Source organism: Phaethon aethereus (genome assembly GCF_964289735.1).
Source record: "Phaethon aethereus genome assembly, chromosome: 2".
Classification (NCBI taxonomy): domain Eukaryota; kingdom Metazoa; phylum Chordata; class Aves; order Phaethontiformes; family Phaethontidae; genus Phaethon; species Phaethon aethereus.
In genome coordinates this window covers 159564249-159584909 of record NC_138582.1, presented here as the reverse complement: position 1 = coordinate 159584909, position 20661 = coordinate 159564249, and the positions used below count along the sequence as shown (strand labels likewise).

The 20661-nt window shown below is 41.9% G+C and overlaps 1 protein-coding gene across 1 annotated transcript in view; it reads right to left on the bottom strand.

The window, feature by feature from the left end:
• ADARB2 (adenosine deaminase RNA specific B2 (inactive)) overlaps positions 1-20661 on the bottom strand; it is a 313160-nt gene that overhangs the window by 38620 nt on the left and 253879 nt on the right. Inside the window, exons 4-5 of the mRNA XM_082014841.1 lie at positions 20032-20146; positions 4013-4181 (exon numbers count right to left, since the gene is read on the bottom strand). Coding sequence (XP_081870967.1) covers positions 4013-4181; positions 20032-20146 — 284 coding nt within the window. The remainder of the gene's footprint in view (positions 1-4012; positions 4182-20031; positions 20147-20661) is intronic.

Genomic DNA, 20661 nt, shown 5'->3' with positions numbered 1-20661 from the left:
CCTCAGCTGCCCCTTATAAGACTTGTTCTCCAGACCCTTCACCATTTTCATTGCCCTTCTCTGGACACACTCCAGCACCTCATTGTCCCACTGAAATCAATGTGAATTTTACTGCCATCATTGCAAAAGAATCAGACTATGGTATTTGTGTACCTTTTGATGGTGATTTTTAGAAAAAGCTTCTCAAAAGGTTTTTCTTGTCCTTCTTTTGTACATCAGAAAATTTACGCCTTACTTTTCATCTTTTTCATGAGAGTCTTGAGAACTGGAGGATTATGGTTGTCATAAAAATGAAATCTGGGAGGCTAAGGCTAATCAGAGTAGTTAGAAGCTGTCAGGTTTTAGTTTTGCTTTTAGCTTTTATTTAACTTGAGCTCTAGACAATGAATTGTTGAAAGAAAGTTTCCTTTTGAAGTATTTGTCACTCTTGCTTCTTAGAGAGGATAAAGTTCCTATTCTGTGACTCTTTTCCCCAAGAAAAGTCAGGAAAGTCAGAACTCTAACATTTAGCAATATGAAGAGAAAGAAAAAAACCTGTAATTTACATATTGCTGCAACTTTGGCTTGTGGATGGGATTGTTCTACGGTTTAAATATCTGAAGCAGTCACCCTATGCTCTCTTTATAGAAGAGAAAAATATGGGAACAATATATGGAAAAAAATTTGCCCTGGTACATGGCAATTCATCTCACTCACAATAGGTACTTGAACAGGTCTACTGAGTCCCACTCCAGAGGTGCTCATCTGTCTCCATTGGTGATAAAAGGAGTCTTGGCAATCTAGTTCACACTCAACTGACAAACTTTTAGACAACTCAAGTAAGGTGTCAAGAAGTAAATTCAACTCAGTAAATCCATCTCTCCTGGCCATTAGTTCTTTATCCTGTCCCTTGCTTTCTCCAGCTTGCTTGTCTCTGCTCTTTGAAACCTTCATGCTATACTCAGGCAAGTATGTGTTTTGCTTGCACTGAGGTCAGTGGTAGTATTTGTAAATTCTGGAAAAGTAGTTCCTTTTCAAGGACAGCTTCATATAGAAAAATAATTTTTGTGCTTTCAAATTGAAGTTTGAAATCCAACTGCGGAGATCACTTTGAGTAGGTAGGTTTGGTGAGAGGAACATATATGGAAAACAGTGAATATTCTGGACAGAACAAACTTGCTTGTTCCATAAGGAGGGATGGAAAATTCAAGCTCTTTGAGGCAAGAACTATGCTTTCATTCTTTTTTTGGGTTAGGAAACTGAAACCAGGACAGGAACCATCTTTTTGGTGTCTGTTCATATATGACTTTGTACAACAAGTTACTGGCCAGGGAGAGGACTTTAATTTGGGCTAGGTTAATGCAAATACATAACAATGCAGAAGCAGTGTTTGTGTTTCCCCCAAGCCTGAGGAGCTGGTGTGCAGGGAATCCCAGTGGAGCTGAGTTAACATGTCTGTCCTAAAAACTGTGTCCTTTTAGCTATGTGGTAGCACCATGTGATTTCTCTGCCAGTAGGAGTTGTCTCTCTTTTTCTAGAGAAAAAGGGGTAAATGTGACTTCAATGTGCAGAAAATGTGTTTTTCGTTCATTTTCAACACCCCCATTTTCTCACCACATGACAAAGCTCCTGATGATGGCATAAAACTGAGTATAAAAATAAATAGTAGAACTGAAGAATATATTATAACACAGTTTTGTTTCTCTGTGGACTTCAAGGAAGAAAAATCAGATTTGACAGTATCCAGCTCTGTCTTTCAAAGGTGCTTAACCTTGACAATTTTGGTTGAGATTTTTATTGTGTGTGCTGGTCAGGGAAGTGGTGGTGCCGGCTCTTGGATGAACAGAAAGTGATTTGAAGTTGTGAACAGAGCTTGTGCTGCACTGAGGATTCTCTTAACAAAAGACTGTTAACATTGATCCAAATAAAATAATAATATGACCGAACACGTTAGGGAGGTGGATCAATGCCATAGTTTAAGATACAGTGGTAGCATTTGTTTCCCAAGAGACCGTAGCGCAAAGCAAGTACTAGGGCTGTTACACTGCTGAAAACAAAATAATTTAATGGAAACTTGAAAGCAATTCAGATTGAAATAGAATATTGTTTTTGATTAAACCCTATTGTCCCCCTTAGTTAGCCAAGCTCACCTACTCGATATACTCTCTTGTCTTCAACTCCAGCTTGAAGTGAAAATAACCATTACTCCTATTACCATTGTTTTGGTGCAACAGTATCATAGGTGCTCACAAGAACACACAATCCTGCTCAGATTAATCCTTGTGTCTGTGACCTGATTCAAAACCTTCTGAAGTCAAAGGGGGTTTTTGCCCTGAGGTTAATGGCCTTCAGATAAAGTCACATGAAAATGCAAGCAAGAATGGAGGGCGGAATAATGACCTATAGATAAGGGTATTTTTGTTCGTTTTCTTTCCTTGCTTCCTTCATTCCTTGTTTCCTTCCATATAACAAATACCATCTCAGCTTCACTTCTGCTCAGTTGTCATAGAATCATAGGATCACTCAGGGTGGGAAGCACCTCAGGTCTCTAGCCCAGCCTCCTGCTCAAAGCAGTTTACCAGATTTCTCAGAGCTTTATCCACTCCGGTTTTGAAAACTTCCAAGACAGGAGGTTTTCAAAAACCTATTTTTTCAAAAACAGACTGCACAACCCTACTGGGTGACCTGTTCCACTGCTTGCCTATCCCATGGGGACAGTTTGTCTTAATCAGACTGAGTTTCTCTTGTTTCGGTGTGTGCCTGTTGTCTGTCTTCTTCCTACTGTGCACCTTGGTAAAGATGCCAGCTCCATTGTATCGTTGACATGTGTTCTGCTGGGTTTGCCATCTCACCTCCAGGCTGACAAGGCTCTGCTCCCTCAGCCCCTCCACACAGGCCAAGAGCTCTGGCCTCTGAGCATCTGGGTGGCCTCTGCTGAACCTGCTTCAGATGGTTGATGTCCTTCCTGTATTGGGGGACCCAAAACTGCACATGGTATTGTAGACGTGGTCTAATGAGTGATGAGTAGTGGAGGATGATCACAGCCCTTGACTGACTCTTCATAAAGCCCAGGATCCTGTTGACCCTTTTTGCTGCCAGGCACAGTACTATCTCATGTTCAGCTTGCTGTCTGTCTACAAACCCTGTCCCTTTTCAGCAGAGCTGCTCCCCAACCAGTAAGGCTCCAGCCTGTTGCAGGTTGTTCTTTTGTCCTTGGTGTGGGACTTCCCATTTGTCCTTATTGAGTTTTCTGTCAAAGTTCTTGCTAGGCCCAGTCCTCCAGCCTGCCTGGACGATAGCATATTGACTGGTCCTCCCCACAATTTGGTGTCCTCTGCAAATCTCATAACCAGGCACTGCATAACCTTTTCCAGATTGTTGATAGACATGATTAGAGAGGTCCCTAATGGACCTCTGTGGTACCCCACTTATTACCAGCTTACAGGCAGTGTAAGTGACCCATAACCATTTCAATGGTAACAAGGCGGGTTTGGCTGAAGACAGGAACAATTATTCCTCTGAAATGATTCTACATGCTATAACATTTTAAAACATCGTAAAGAACTTTGGCACAAAGTTTACTGTACTGTTAACATTCATTGGTTCTCTAGTGAGTCAATGAAGTCATTAATGATCAAGAAATCACTTCCTTGAGACATTTCAGCAGCAGCAAGGAAGACAGAAAAATGGCTGCCATGAGCAAAATGACCCCCTTCCAGTCTCTGGCCAGTGAATGATGCTAATAAGCCCGCATGTAAGATTTGTACAAAATCATCAGGCTTCATAAAACCCAACTTTATGATTCATATCTAATAGCTACTGAAAGAAAATCAGCTGAAGTAAAGGAGCTCATGACCCAACACCCCAGACTATCTAACTCTCTCATTTTTTTCTGTGCAGTGTATTGGTCCTTCATCAGCTAAAGACTTGGAAACAACAACATAAAGAAACAAGTAGTTCAAATGTCTGGAGGATGGATCTGTTTCACTGAAGGCCGTATAACATTCTCAAAGCATCAACAGAATTCAGTTACCTTAAGTGTAACTCCAGCTGCGAGTAGAGGAAGTGAACAAATGCCCTTCTTGCCACAATTTCTGCATGGCAGTCGTTGACCGCAAGCCCTTGGTCATTAATATATTCCCCGTTTATGCATTTGGTACCCGATGACAGCACAATAACCTGAGCTTGCCTGATGTCCAAACCTGTAAAAAGAAAAACAAAAGGGTTGTGAAATTGCGGGGGGTAAGCATGATATCGTGATTGTTAAAGTTCTCACAGCCCACGCTTTGATGTGGCAGCCCAGGCAGCCCTAATGGGATTCTTGTAAAGGTGGTGATATGGCCTTTGGAATATGCAGGAATCTCACATCTCCGTGGTGTTAGAATAATAAGAGCTCTATTCCAGTCTTGCTGCTAATTCCAAGATAAAAGCTTGCCACGAAGTTTACTTGTTAAATCAATAACTACATCATAGGAAATCATATGCTGTAGGGAGGTAATAAAGACCTCCTGCAGTGCTGATAAATGGCCAAGTTTTTATGAGCTGTTCAAGACATTTTCTGGTGGGAACACACACTCTTTGTAATGTTAGGTTTCATTGCTGTTGCACTATAAGTACTAAATAAAATGCAAGTTACACTTCTGGAGCTGCTCTTTAAAAATCTCAGAGAAAAAAAGAGATCTGACTTTCATTCCAGTTTTCTTTTCATTTCTCTAAGAGTAGCTACATCAGTACCTTTCCCATTCTGGTCTCAGGGATGGAGCATTCATCACTGAGACCAGCTTTATTCCTCCATTGTGTCTCCAAAGAATGATGATGGCAATTGAAAGACATGCCTTTCTTGGTCCAGATATAGACACTTTCTAGGATTAAATCCTGATTTCTTTGGATTCAGTGGCAAAATTCTTGCAGACTTCAACAGGAACCTGGGTTTTGCTCTAAAATGTAGCTTATTCACCCCTGTGGAAAATTTCAAAGAAATGAACTTAGCCAAAACTGAAATTATCTATTGAACAGCACATTTCAGGATGCATCTCTCTGAATACCAAAGGACAAAGGAGTAGCTCTTGGGAAAAAGGACTTTCCTGGCTGATGGGTGCTTCCTCTAGATGTGAGAAAGCAGCCTAAGAGTGTTGGACTGTGTTTGACAGCTGTACACAATGACTGTGTGTAGGCAAACACATGTACAGTATAGAAAGTCAGACCGCTGGGGTAGGCATGGTTGTGTCCATGTAGTATCACCTGAGATGCCTTCGGTGTCCTGCCAGCCCTGTCTGGCTGCTGCTCCAGGGAACTGGGGGTGTCCAGAAGGTTCTGTGCCCTCCCTGCAGGTCTCACATGGAAATCCATAAAGTGACTCAGTGGAAACAGATACCCACTTTAAGCAACTGAATCAAGCCCTCAAAGTCTGGTGAGTCAGTGAAAAAGACAGGCCTGAGACTGCAAGTATCAACAGGGGGAATGGAAACAACCTCACCGTGGGCGATGGTGATGCTGTTTCTACGATATTACCTTAGCTGTAGACAAGCTTTAGGAATTATTTTATAGAGTCAGCAATATATTTTTTTCTTATGATGAAGCCAACTGAGTGGCAGAAAAAACAAAAAATTGCAGAGATTTTTTGGGTTGAAAGGACCATGGTTGGGGCCATGTTCTCTCATAAGATCCATTGGTGTGATATGATAAAACAGCTGAATGGAGAAGGAAACTATATTTTAAACATAAAGGGCTGGTGATGCCAGTGATGGCCCAGTTAGTAAATAGGACCAATAATACTGTTGGTCCCCCATGCAGCAGGGGGACTAGTGGTGATGACACGTAATAGCACTGTTGCCATGCTTAATGTATAGAATAGCAAATGATACCAAAATTATCACATGCCTATATCAATATGGTAGCTACATCAGTAATCCAAAAGGTTTAGTAGCGTTCTGGCATTGCAGCATTGTGACATTTGTAGGAGAGGTCTAAATATTGTGAAAAATTCAATTAATCACAACTGACCCCCTGTCTCATACAGAAGTTGTCATAGGTACTAGTGACGAAGTACACATCACTGTATGCCTGTGCTGGAAGTTTAATCTCTATTTGTTACTATAAATGTGGCCCTGAAAAAGTGCTTGGGAATATTTATTAAAATTAAAAAAAAAAAAAGAAGAGCTGGCAATCTAGAAAACCTCAGAAGCGAAGATGGGAGCACATGAGAGAATGCAGTGGAGAAATGAAATTACAAAACATTTGTGTTTATTCCAGTTTTACTACTAGCTAAAAAGTTGAGGTAGACAAATGGTTCCTTCCCTACGAAGAAAGGTGTTTATATTCTGTACATTAGAATTATTTTGATGTCACTTTTCTTTTGGGTCAATGTTTTCATGAGAAAAATAATACGTGTCTTAGATCAGATGCATGTCCATCTAATTAACCGTGCTTTTCACAAGGACTAACACTAAACATTTCACGAGGCACCGCCTGCAACAGATGTATTTGAGTTCCACTCAGCATCTGAAAAAGCAGCATACACTTTCCTGAACAGTATATAGTATTTTCCTGGGTTGAAAGGTCCATGACAACAATCAGCTATTTTTGGTTCTATTTTTTTTATTTACCAATGTAGACAGAGTCTTACTTTCCTCAGTGCAGCAGAAGTACACCAGGAGGTGATCCCCTTGTTCAGAAACCCATGAGCCTCTCTGCCTGCACCTGAGGACCTCCATCAATACTCCTCAGGGCAGTAGACCTGTTGCTTCCTTCTCCTTACATTACCATACCCCTAATGTGCCTCCCCATCTGCGCCTTCACCTCAAGGTCAAAGCGCCAGGCTCTGCAAATACAGAGCAAACCACCTGGGGAAGCCATCCTGCTCTCCAAGAGCTACACCTTACTCACCCTTCCCAATCAGTCCCGTGCATGGTGTGATCCCTTTTATTATTTCAAACATTTTATCCATAAATAAGCTTAACTCTCTCTCTTCTAGTGTCAGTGTAAGGTGATGAACGCACTCATCATTTTCTATGAGGTCTGGAGTCATTTGCAAATGAAACACAAAGGCACCCAACACCTATTGATGCAGCAGTAATACTGAACCCCTCTGATGTTGTTTGCTATCACAATGTCCACCTGCACAATAATAGCAAGTGTGCTTGGGGTGTTCATTTGTGGGTGAATTAACTCCATGTTGGCTTTCAGTGATATGAGGCCCCAGTAGGTAGTCACGTGTGGTCACAGCCTGGGGTTGTCTGCAAGTCCTGGTGAGGTGCGTATGTTTGCAGAAGATCACACATGTTGCCTGAGGCTGGAGGCAATGGTTTCCAAGAATGTGCAGAACCAGTCTGAGTGTTAAACATTTAAAATCTCCATGTATTTTCCATTTGCAATGACAGAAAATAATCCACACTCCTCCATGCTCAGAAATACCCAAGAGTTATGTCTCACTACTATGGCACTCAGAAACACAGGTGTACATGACTTATGCATTAGCTCTGAAATATTTACACCTCACTAGGGAGCCAAATGGGGAAAGTGATCTGTGACCAATGTAGCACTGTTCAACGCTGCATGTGAGGGCACCCAGCATGATGAGAAATACTTCCAACAATGTGACAGTTGCCTGATGTGTTCAGGAGCATATATGCTAACAAATTGTCCTCTTGCATGCCTTGTTTTGTACGTACACAGAGTTGGAGGTTCATCCCCTGTGAAATGTTTGATATTTTTTCTAGTGAACATAGGAGGTATAAGACTCTGAGAATAAGACACATGATGCCTAGATGATGAAGGCAAATTTTACCATTGACTGATCACATTGGCATTTTAGGCAGCATTTCCAATTCTTGAGCCTAGATACTTGCTGCAGTGATTCAAAATTAATAGGCACTTCTGTACATTTCTCTATTTTGCGTAAAAACCAGTCATTACTAACTCTTGTTATTGATGTTTACTTCCTATATTATTTTGCCCGCAGAATACTTCAAATTTCTCAAGTGATTTCTATTTATGAATGCCAAGCTACTTCCTAAGCACTGATTAATTCAACCTCAGACGTGGCAGATCTAGACAGAGCACATCACCAAGCTGTGCCTCGGAAAGCTATAGCGTTGGGTGTGGCGAAATCCTAAACTAGCACTAACCTGGCACCACCAGCCATAGGCCACCTTCCCTGCTTCGGGGCGTACAGCAGGGTATGATCCAAGATGAGGACTGCTCTTGGCAAGACCCATGTTCCTACTGAGGGGAGCCAATCTCAGATGCAAGACCCAAGGACCTAACTGTGTTCGGGTCACCTGACAAACAAGAAGAAATAGGCTACATTATTATGACCTTAACTTCTGACCCACTGATAGTCAGCGTTCATGAGGCGTTTCTTTCCCTCGCTGCCTCCTCTAAGTAATGTTTGAGGAGACATTAAGTTAAAAGTAACTAGCGAACGATTTATAACAGCTACCTGCATTAGGTTTCTATTATTTGACTAAAGACTCCTAACGGTTTTCAATTTGAAAAGGAAATGGAGCAGGGGAAAGGAAATTGGGGAGCTGTGTCAGCATATTGGCTGGGTCCTGGCTAATGCCGTGTTGATGGGCGCAGCTGGGAGAGCGGGAAGGGAATTCGCCGCACTTTATTTTCAAAAATTCTGCCAAATTAATTAGTTTCATTATAGGACAAAAATGTACCCGTAAATGACACGCTGTCTTTGATCACAGATTCAGTCTAATGATCTGGTGAGGTAATGAGTCTTTCTGGCCCTCTGCTGAAAGCCTGAGCTCCCCTTGGGGTCTACTAGGCAGGGTCTCCTCTCACAGCCAGGCAGGGGGGCCTCGACCATGCTGATGTTAATTTTTTGTGTCAGTGATAGCCCAGACTTTCACATCATAGCTGAGCCGTTGAAAAGAAAGTGGGTTTTATTATAAGCCATTTTCAGTTTGCTGACACCAGCGGTGGGATTCATTTCAGCTATTCGGAATCACTAGAGTTTAGGTGTCCGTAGCTGAGCTAATTGCTGTAGACTCTTTTTATAGTCAATGGAGAGGAACTTTCCTGGGAGGTGTTTCATCTGGCCTATTTTAGATATGTGCTTTTGGATAGTCTGAATTACACCTCAATATTGCCAGCTTCTCTTAATGAACTCTGAAGACCTGTAGACAGCCAGGAGAAGTACAGCTTTCTACATTGTAGACAGCTTCTTGTGGGAAGATTTCTCTTATTGTAAGTAACCAAATACTGTGCAAATCAAAACTCCTCAAATCATAAGTTGTCAAGAAGAACAAATCTGGTGGCTTTTACTTTTTGTTTCTCTGATGTTTAAATGTTTTGAGGTAATTTTTTCAGTTTTTTCCCCACAACAATTAACATTAATATATTCATGGATGGTCATATTGCCTTTAGCTGGGCTATTACACATATAAAGCAAACAATGCTGTCTTCCCTACATGATCTCCCAAATATCCGTCCTGCAGTCACAAAGTTTGCAATAGATATTATTCAGAAAAACGCTGACAGAAGAGACAGTAAGCAAGAAAATAAATGAAGGTTTGCTCAGCAAATACGTTGGATATGGAGAACTGGCCGACATCTTATGGACTACAGTGATGTGCTGTGCTTTTAAGTCAGTCATGGCCATAAATGCAAACTGTCTACACCCATCTGCTTCAAGACAGCTCTACCAATAAAACCAGAGAGTTTTGACTAGTCTAATCAGTGTTTCTACTGATTTTAATAGAGTTACTCTCACTTCTAGTGTGCTGTGATCATTAAGACCTTCCATAATACGGAATTTGCAGCCCTGCATATTTATGTGTTGGAAAAGGAAATTCAAAATCACTAGGTAATTGCAAGAGGTGTTGACTGTTACGTGCAATCAGAGAACTGCGTTTACTCACATGAAACTGAATCACACCAGCTATATATCAAAGAACTTCTGTGAAATTCAGTAAGCTTAATTCTCATTGAGCAGAATGGAGTTTGCAACTGCTAATGCCAGCATACAACTGGGATCACACTTCGATTTCTCAGCAGCTGGCACAACAAGTAAAGAAACACCAGTCAGTATGCAAGCATCTATTTTTCTGCATGTTTTAGACCCTCTCAGTGGTAATGAAATCTATCTTCTTCTTCAACATTATACTGTGAAGACAACTCACTGTTTGGAATATATTCATTTTAAATTAGAAAAAATAATCAGAAAAATCAGGTTTGATTAATTAAAAAAACCCACTTCTTTTATTGGGTTGGAGATGAATGATGCAAAATCCTATGCAGTAAAAAGGAAAACCAGAAATAATGATAGTGTAACATCAGCCCTTGTGAATAATTCATGGGGTATAATTTCATGTTATTTTAAATGGTGCTGCTTCTCTCTCTGATAAGCATTAATTTTATGCTCTTACTTTACCTTTCTTTAACAAATCAGTCAAAAGGATTGTCTATTGTTATCTGCGAAAAAGTGTATTTGGAATAATTTTCAAGGCAGCTTAATAGAGCTCTGATCACAGAGAAGGATTTTTTTTTTAATACTTTCTACTTGTAGCTGAATAAGTTCAGGTTTCCATTTCAGGTTTGTTTAGGGAAGGAAAATTTCTTGATGCTACGTAACACTGACAAGTCCCGTATTGTTTTCTGTTATCTTCTTCCCTGACAACTCTACCACATCCTTGGAATGGCTTTAATTTTGTAATAAGAGATATTCAAGACATGAAAGGGCAGTGATGCTGGAAAAGCTGCCTATGGGGACGTGCCCCAAGTTGGTCCCCACGCCACTGAAGGGCCCTGCGTGGGACTGCACTGCCAGGCTGCGGGCTGCGCTTGTGCCCCGAGTATCGGCAACGTCCCATGCAAAATACTTCTGCAAAAGAGGTGAAGAGCTCTTCTCCCCATCTCCTCCCTGCAAAACAGCAGGAAAAGGACACTTTTCTCTGAAAAGAAGTTGAAACCGTTGCCCCTGTTTGTTAATGCTTGCACGAGGGGACGTCTATGGCTGGAAGCGTGCTTACCCAGGTCTGTCAGTCTGGGCTCCCTCCATTTGTCCCGTAAGTTGGCGATGCATCTACAACCCCCGCTTTTCTGCTGTTTCAAGAGGAGTAAAACCAAGATGCATGTGCGAGGAGGGAGCTGAGGATCGAGAGACCAGGGTGTGTGGCACAGCGTACCCTTGCCCTTCAGTTTCAATGTGGAATACGCGCTCCTGACACAGGGAGCTCTGCTGTCCCCAGCTCTGCATGGAGAACAAAACCACACTTGCAACCCCCAAAAAATGAATATGTAGCCATAAGAGAAGAACTGTGTGCAGCAGGCATGATTAACAGCATGCATATAGCTGTTAAGAGTATGCATTTATCTGCCAGCCATAAAGACTCTGCTGCAGCTCATTCTTTTCTCTCCATTTTCTGCTGTACCAGCGGCGGTGACTGCGATCATTTCAGTGACGAACGGAAGCCTGGGACTTCAGTGGGCACCTTGGCCGCATGCCATGGCTCCCAACTGGAGGTCCTGAGGAGCAGCCCTGAGGTGGATGGGAGTGGCTGATATGAAGAAACGGCTGACCAAAAAACTGGGAAGGAAGAAGCATATTAAGGGCTTATGAAATTTAATAGCAGAAGATTGAACAAAAGGCAAATACACAGCTAGCAAATGTTAGGAATAAAGAAGTTGTTAACAGTGAGGTTAAGGATATTTAGGGGTGTAAATGGAACATAGTCTTTGAAATGCTGGAGTTGCGCAGGGTTTTCTTTTCCTGACTTCAAACTGTGGGTTATGTGAAAGGGAATGTATTGTATTTCTGTGGAAAGAGAGGATATAGAGGGAGCCTCCAAGAGCCTCATATTTTCTTCCATTGTTAATGTCTTGGATAATCCTGCCTCTGACTGTTCTGCCTAGGGAAGACCATTCTCTGCAGCGCCCTTCATCTTCATCAGTGAAGGGACAGGGGCAGAGGCGCAGTCCTCTCCCCTGACCTCGGATGCCCCTGTGCAGGGCATCGTCCGAGAGCGGCTGTCTCTCTCCTTTCACAGCCAGGCACAGTAAACTTCCCCCAACACCACGGGGTGTTACTTTGTCAACAAATTCCAAATTCATTTCCTCCGGAAGAAAAATCCCTTTCCAACACAAGCCAGTTTTGAACTGCTCGATCACATTGTCAGATGCCTGAAAAAGGACTCTTGCACTCACGCTTTTTGCAAGACGTTTCTATGCAGGTCTCCCCAGTAAGTCTCATTCACAGGGAGGTTTTCCAGCCCAGAAAAGAATGGAGAGGAGGTTTTCAAAGTGGAAATGAATCAGAAAACAGGGGGGAAACTGCTGAGGGCTGCAGAGGAGAGTGACCCAGCAGGAAAGACTACAAAAATCACCTATATAAACCTCTGTTAAGCAACACCTATGAAAGTGCTGTAAGTGCCTCTGAGTGTCTGAAGGGTGCAAACCCCAAGGAGAGAGGTGGGTACTAAATGGGCAATTTAGGGCAGTATAACTGAGGACCTGGGATGAAATCACAGAAAATAAAAGTCAGGCTCAATAACTTGTGAGAATTATTAACAATGAGATCCGTTAAACTAGAATGGTCTCCCAAGGTAGTGTTGAAAGCCCCATTGCTAATTGATTCATTTAAATCTAGACCGAAAAAAGCACTCAGGAATGCACCACGGGGAACAATTTTGCGCTTGCAGGGAAATGGGCTGGATGACTTAGTGGTCTTTCCCAGTTCTAATTCTGTGGTCCGTTTCTCTCCTCTCCCTAGCAGATGGAAAGGAGGAAATCCCATCAGCTTTGCTTCTGAGGAATGTGGAAGGAGACAGTGCTGTGCTAGCAAGCACCAGTGCCCTTTGCCTTCCCTTCCTCAGTGTGGGCTTTGGAAATCTGGAGGGGAGATGGGACAATCAGCCCAGGCCCCTGCATGCTTCATCCCCATACCAAATCCACAAGGATATTTTTTTTTTTTAACCTAAATTGACAGTGGCAGAATCAATGGTATTTCAGGGTCCTTTCCTTTCATGGGAGTTTGAACACTGTTTTTCTCCTCAGGAACAGAGGTGTGTAGGGCCTTACAGATAATTACTAATTTTGAAACAGGACTAAATTGCACTTTCCCTGCCAGGTTGTGCTGGTTTCGGCTGGGGTAGAGTTAATTTTCTTCACAGTAGCTAGTATGGGACTGTGTTTTGGATTTGTGCTGGAAACAACGTTGGTAATACAGAGACGTTTTTGTTATTGCTGAGCAGTGCTTACACAGAGCCAAGGTCTTCTCTGCTTCTTACACCAGCCCACCAGCAAGAAGGCTGGGGGTGCACAAGAGGAAGGGAGGGGACACAGCTGGGACAGCTGACGCCGACTGACCAGAGGGGTATTCCATACCATATGATGTTGCGCTCAGCAATAAAATTAGGGGGAAGGTTGGCGGGGGGGCTGCTGCGCGGGGGCTAGTTGGGCATTGGTTGCTTGGTGGTGAGCAGTTGTTTTCCTTTGCATCACTTGTCTTGGAACCACCAGTGGGCGTAGTGGGCAGAAGAGGTTTGCTGCTGCAGCTGCCCGGGAGGGACCGGTAAGAAGCGCTGGAGACACGGAGGCTCAGTTCCCTTCCCGGGCTGGGTCGCTCTCCCAGGGGAGTGCCTAAAACTGCTGGTATGAGCGTGGTGTTTTCCCCTGTTCCTGCTGATCCCGTGCTGCCGAACAGCTAAGAGGGTGGTTAGGTTAGCCAGCAACAGCAACGAGGGGCTGCGCGATATGCTGCTTGGGGTGCTCACCCCCAAAAGTGAAGCCCTGGTTCTGTGCTTGCTCCCAGCTGCTGCATGCATTTCATCTATGGTTAGTGTAAAATATACGATCAGGCCTAGACAGATGAGCTTGAACCTGTTTTTCCCCATGCTGTGCAAGTGCAGCAGGCTACAGAGCTGTGTCACACCTCATATTTTCTGTTTCTAAGCGATGTATCTTGAACTATTTTCTGTTCCTTAGCACTGATCTCACAGAATAGAGGAAGAAACACCCTTGGGGGAGTGCTTGCAGTGCCATGCCTAAGCCCATATTTAAAAAGAAGTTATGAACCTGGTGGAGCCAGTTTTAACTGCAAAACTTCAGATGTCCTCTGAACAGGAATTTGGAAACCTAAATCTGTTGGGCTGCAGGGATCCTAGTCTGCCCATTATAGGTCCACATTAAAAAACCCAGGAACAGACTTGCAGCTGTGGAAAAGAGATGCCCTTATGGAGCTAAAAATTATTTAGAGACAATCTGAAGATTATTGGTTTAAGGTTTATAACCAGAGAAAAACAGATTTCTGAGAAAGAGTGCATTATACGGTTTCTAACTATATATCTATTTACCTATTTTAAAATATTTTGAGAAAACCTGTCGTGTGGTGGTGATGTGTCAGCCTGGGCACATGTAGGAAGTGGATAATGTTTCCAAGAATGTCAAATGACTTTCTGCCACATTCTTAAGAGCATCAGACAACAGAAGGTGAAGAGACCTCATGAGATTTTCAAAAGCATGTCAGCAGTTTGGGCACCCAGTTTCCATCTTGGGAATCTAAGCCTCATTGCAACCCTAAGTCTCACCGGGACCAGGCTTTTAGCATCCATCTAACTATGCAAATGGGACTCGAGAGCCTACATTACTCCTGTGAGTCTCTTCTGGAAGGGATCTGCCCTGGGCACTAATCTGTAAATTATTCACAGTTCCTTTAACTGGTTTGGCTACTTGAATCCCACCTGGGATGGAGCAGATTCATACTCGACATAGGGCCTGAATTTTCTACTGTATTTAACTACTTTACAACTTTCCTATTCAGACTAAGGATCAAAAATCAATTGGCCACCAATATTCCTGATTGTGCTTAGATGTCAGGCTTTATGAGTCTTAATATGACTGTAAAGATCCATGGAGACATATTGTCAACTTTATTTTTTTTTGTTATTCCACTTAGCAATTATTAAGATCCATTCCATGAGATACAGATGATAATTTCCCATCTTTTATCACAGCATGAAATTGTTATTTAGGGCTCTTTTGTCCAGTTCATCTTTATTTTTTACGAGATAACTAAGAAGACCTCCTAGTTTGCTTTTAACATCAAAATGATTGTCAGCCTAAAAAAAAAAGATAGAAGAGAGAAAATTGAAGTGAGAAATCAACTCATAATCTTTTTCTATGAAAGCCACATTCCTGTGAAAAGGACTGAACTTTCTTAACGCTTCATTTTTAACAGAAAGCATGACAAAAAGTTCCTATCAGTATTTAAACTGCTAAGATTTGTCAAACACAAATGGGAAAATAGCATTTAAATAGCAGTCTCATTTTGCCCGTAATGATTATGGGAGGTTTTTTTGCAAAAAGGACCTCAGCAATAATAGATCATCTCTGCACTGAGTGACAGGAATTCTGTGCTGCGTCCAGTGATTTCAGCTGGAGCACAAACATATGTCCCTATCTGTCCAGGGCTGGCAAAGGCAAACTCTGTCCATGGTGTAAATAATAATAAATAAATAATAAATAAATAATAATAAAGAGTGCGAATGTCGCCTGCCTTTAGATCGCAGCACTCGCTGTGCAGCTCACACCTCCACCTCCCGCCCCACACTGCCCGGGGCTGGGGCTTCCTGCCTCCCAGCTCTGGGGCACAGGCAGCACTGCCCGCGCTCTCTGCTCGATGACCCGTGCTCTGGCAAAGCTGGCCGACCCCTAAAAAGATACAGTAGACCAGTGGGTGAAAATAAGATGTTGCAATTACACCTGAGAGACAGCGTCACATAGGAAGGGGGGAGCTGGTGGGTTACCTTAATCTGTGACAGCAAGAAACATTATGTCCAGCTATTGTTGTTGCAAACCCTGGAATGAAATATTGGTTGATCCTGACCGACAGTCAAACACCCACCCAGCCTCCTGCTCACTCACCTCTCCTGTGGGACCGGGAGAAAATAAAAGTAAGGCAAGAAGACTCATGGTTTGAGATAATGATAGTTTACGGTTGTTTGGCAAGACAAATGCCATAAACCCAAATGTCTCCCTCTTCTTCTTTCCCGAGCTTTTACCACTGATCACAATGTCATATGGTATGGAATACCCCCTTCATCAGCTGGGGACAGCTGTGCTGGCTAGGTCCCATCCCAACCTCTTTCCCACCCCCAGCTGGTGATGGGAGAGAGACAGAAAGTCTTGACTCTTCGGAAGCACTGTCCAGCAATAACCAAAACATTGGTGTTATCAACGGTGTTTTACCCACAAATGCAAAATGCTGTGGAAAGTTAACTCCCTCCATCACATGCCTGGATATGCATGTTCTGAGGTGACGGTTTGCGTTTGACATGATGTTATCCAGACTGTCTTTTCCACAGGTGAACTGATGTTCTCAATTTACCATATGTGAACCCATCATGTCTTCAGCGAAGTCAGGAGAACTACTGTGGATAGTCAGTATGCAATAAAACTTAGGCCCCCATATTAATACTATGCTACAATAGCAGGTATAGCTTACTGTGCTACTCAAAGATGTTTTGTGGAACATGGCTGGCTTTACATGGAAGATTGGAATGCAGTGTCTTAGTTGTAAACAATTTTTCATTGAGTCACTCAAACAACTTTTGATAGAACAATCTTCTCTGAATGTATTTCAACAAAATTAGAATATGTTAGAGGACTGGCAGATTTCAAATACATTATGACTGGAGAACTGTTAAATAATTTATTTCAACCTTTCCATCTTTTGAAACACGTAGTTCAGGATCTGTTATGCTAGTGTTTGAATTATTATTACATGCAATTGTTATATTACATCAGATAACATCACATCAGATGGTACCCAGTGTGATAATTTACTCCTACCTAGCCACATTTTTTTTAAGCTTATCTTGATGTCTACTAATAAAAGGTTTTGAAAACTTACTTTCAAAAATATACATTGAGATTTTAACTTTTCATCACAATTCAGGGCAAAGCATATCTAAATACATTGGACTGCCTGTTTTTTTGACGAGAAATTTATTGCTGCAGAACATTCACAGTCAGTCAATAATACAATTTTCTACATTTTTTTCTTTCTTCCACTTTGGAATTTGCCCTGGGTGCTACAGCATAAGTCAATTACAGTGCCCAAATGTAAGTCTCTTTGGTTTCCCTGGGAAACTGAAATGGCAGAAAAAGTGTCAGAGTTCAGAAAAAGAAAACTGATCTTGCACAATTCTCTTTCTTCTGTAGAGATTTTGTATTATCTTAACAGCAGTTATCACGGAATCACATTGTGCTTTTTATCAGCTTTGTTGGAAAACTGTACAAGCACACATAAATCTGTTTCTAGTCAGGATGACATTAAATTGAAACAAAGGTGAAAAAAATTAATTTTTGTCTGTTATAGTTGTGTATGGTAGTAAATGCAACAAGACATTCCCAGATTTGTTCATGTTGATGTCATTAATAAATTGTTTGCAGAGATCTAAGTGTTTTCTGACAATTTCTATGTTAAAAACACAGGAAATTGGTACTTATTTGAGTGTTTGATGTGGAAAACCTGTCTGTGCCACCTTTGAACAAAGTGTGTCAAGATCCTTGCTACCTCTGAGAATGATGGTGGGGAACAGACCAGGAATCTACAACTTTAGTACAACTAAATAACAATAAACAATAAAACACAAATGGCAAATGATTTGTCTTGCTATGGTTGGCAGACATTCACAGAGTCACAGAATCATTAAGGTTGGAAAAGACCTTCAAGATCATCAAGTCCAACCATCAACCCAACACCATGATGCCCACAAAACCATGTCCCAAAGTGCCACGTCTACAGGTTTTTTGAACACTTCCAGTGATGGTGACTCCACCACCTCCCTGGGCAGCTTGTTCCAATGCTTTACCACTCTCTCCGTAAAGAATTTTTTCCTAATATGCAGTCTAAACTGCCCCTGGTGCAACTTGAGGCCATTTCCCCTTCTTGTGCTGGAAGGAACGAAAATCTTCCTGGAAAATGTACCAAAATAAGGCTGTTTCTAGCTTTGCATCTTCTGTGAATCATTTCATATCTATGAATTTCTTTTCTAGGCTCCACAAAACCAATATGATTGGATGGCTGACAGATTGAAGGAATTCATAAGAGGGAATTCAGAATTAAAAAAGAAGCCTTGAGGGAAATGGTTTGTGAACATAAGTAAGATTATACTTTGTCTTAATGCTGACTAAGAAGCAATATGAAACAGAAATGTGTAAAATCCCACTGAGGGCATAGGACTCATAAAAAACCCAGTGGGAGGACACTTTCACCCCTTCCCCAAAGAAGGGACACAGACAACCCCAACTGTCCAGCCAGGCTAGCAGGAGTCTGGACATGCCCTTTCCCTCCCCTAGCACCGTACGCACTCAGCAGCCTCAATTTTGGAAGTTATGATTCCTTTGGGTGACTTTCTTCCCATATGGTGTGGGGTTTTAAACTGTCCTTCACACGACTGCTTCTTTGGTCATATAGCAATGAGGCTGCGTCGGCTCCATCATGCTTTTTAAAGCAGGTCTAGGCCTGTGCTAAAGGATGCAGGGGCTGTGCCTTGAAAAGATAGGAATGAGATGAAGTTCTTACGGGGAAAATACACACTGAGTATAAGAAAACTGAACAGGGACACTGAGCTGGGTACAGTCTCCCTTCAAAAAGTGGTTAAAGCAACAGTTCTTGCCTCCTGTAACTCAGCTTCTTATAAAAGGCATATTTAAACATTCTTCCTTGTGGTCCTCCTGCTTGGAAAGAGATCCTCTAAATAAATTACAGCAGTTTGTTTAAATCTGATGAGTGCTACAGTCAAGGAATCTGACTATGTCACAGCAGCTGGTACGCTGGGTCTAGTGTGTCTCTTTCACATCCCAAAGTCAGTCGCATTCTCCTTTTTATTTTAATTGGTACTGAATGTGTCTCCTGTGGTCTATAGGACTGATATACCGTGTTTTGTGTTTGTACAGCATTGTGTCTGTGCAGCACTTAAAAAAATGGAAGACGCATCCATTATTCCAGATCCCAAAGTAATATAAAAAATAACTGACCAAAACAGATTAAGTAAAATAATAACACATTTATCTGAGGAACAGTTCAGTTTCAACCAGAAGTCTAAAAGACTTTTAGGTTAACTTCTTGACTTCTAATTTCAGGAGAGGATTGCTCACTCTTTTCACATTAGAAAGACGGAGAATAATGCACAGGACTCCTAGCTGTATTTAGGTTCTGTGGTTGGAAAAGGTCCAGCAGATAATCCTGTCTCCATCCTGCTGCCTTGCAGTATTCACAAACGTCCCTATTGAATCTAGCTAATGTAACTGTTGAAAGGAAAGAGCAAGACAAGCCTGGCTGAATTACACATGCCTTTCCCCTCTGAGCTTATCTTGTAATTTCTAAACTCAATCCACTGCTCCATGCGTCTGAGTGAAAATGAAGTTTATGGCAGCATCTCCATTGCTGACATCCTCATAAATACTGAGGAGCCCCAACTGAGGGATGCTCACAGAGAAAGACTGTCTATGCAACAGTTTCATCAAAGGGCTAAAGATTTCTGTATAGTAAGTGTCCATCATTTAACTCTTAACAGGGGTGAATATAAAATTTTGTCCCTGCTGATAAGTATTTCCCATGGTTAGAGCAGAGCAGAATTGAAACTATGCATGCTCTGGGTTTTCTTTCTTTTGATTGGAAAAGAAATGGGCTGAAATTTGCTTTTATTGTCAGTCTAAAACAAGATTTATGGTAGCCTTATACAACAAGAAAGCGGTGTTTCCAGACCAAAAAAGCAATTAATAAACAATACAACTTTTTATTGATAACTAAAACTATCCCATCTATTAGGAAATGCAAAATCAGGCAGGTCTGTATTTTGTCCTGTAAACAAAGCAATGTAGGGACATATTTATGAATAAATCTTTACCTCTGTTGCCAATATTTTTCATGTGAACCTGCTTGAAGTATAAATATTTAATGCTCTCTCTTCTCTGCATTACTATTTATTTTTCTGTGTGGGAGTAAAGGCATCCTTCAGTACGGTGGACCAGATAAATAATGTATTACTTAGTCATGAAAAATGCCAGAGTAAAATAAATGAGAGGGTATCTTACCTTTGGTCATCACAATGCCTGCAAGAGTTTTGTGGCGTGCATGCATGGAAGTGAAATTGTCTGTCAGCTCCTGGAACTTCTGTGCAACCATTTGGTATATGGAGTCGGCAAAATCCTGAAAGACACAGTCAGAAAGAATTTTTTCACTTTCTTTGATTGAGGCACCTGGGCGTTTCTGCAGATTAGTCACCTGCTGTCAACTGCTGAGAGGCCCCTTTTAGAATTAGAGACCACCTACCTGAGCAAAGATAAAAGGAGTAACTCTCTGTCGCCTATCCACATCACCCTCGGAAATGGCCAAATTAACTGAATTAAGCTAGAGACCTGTATTGACTGGGATTACTGGTAACGGGAGAAGATTTCAAGGTTGACTTTTTTTCAGCCTCCTAAACATTCATCCAGGATCAGTTCACAGGAAATTTGTTTGTCCTTAAAGCATTTTATTGTAGTGAGCTGAAGTGGATGTGCGTCCCACCAAACCATTCATTTCCATGAGCCCACTGAAAATTTCCATTAGCCCACTGAAGCCTCAAGGTGAGTTTTTAATGACTCACAGCTACTGAGGCAAAACGATCAGCTCAGCAATCTGGGCTATGTTTAAAGCTCTCAGAGAAGTACCATGGTCTGTCT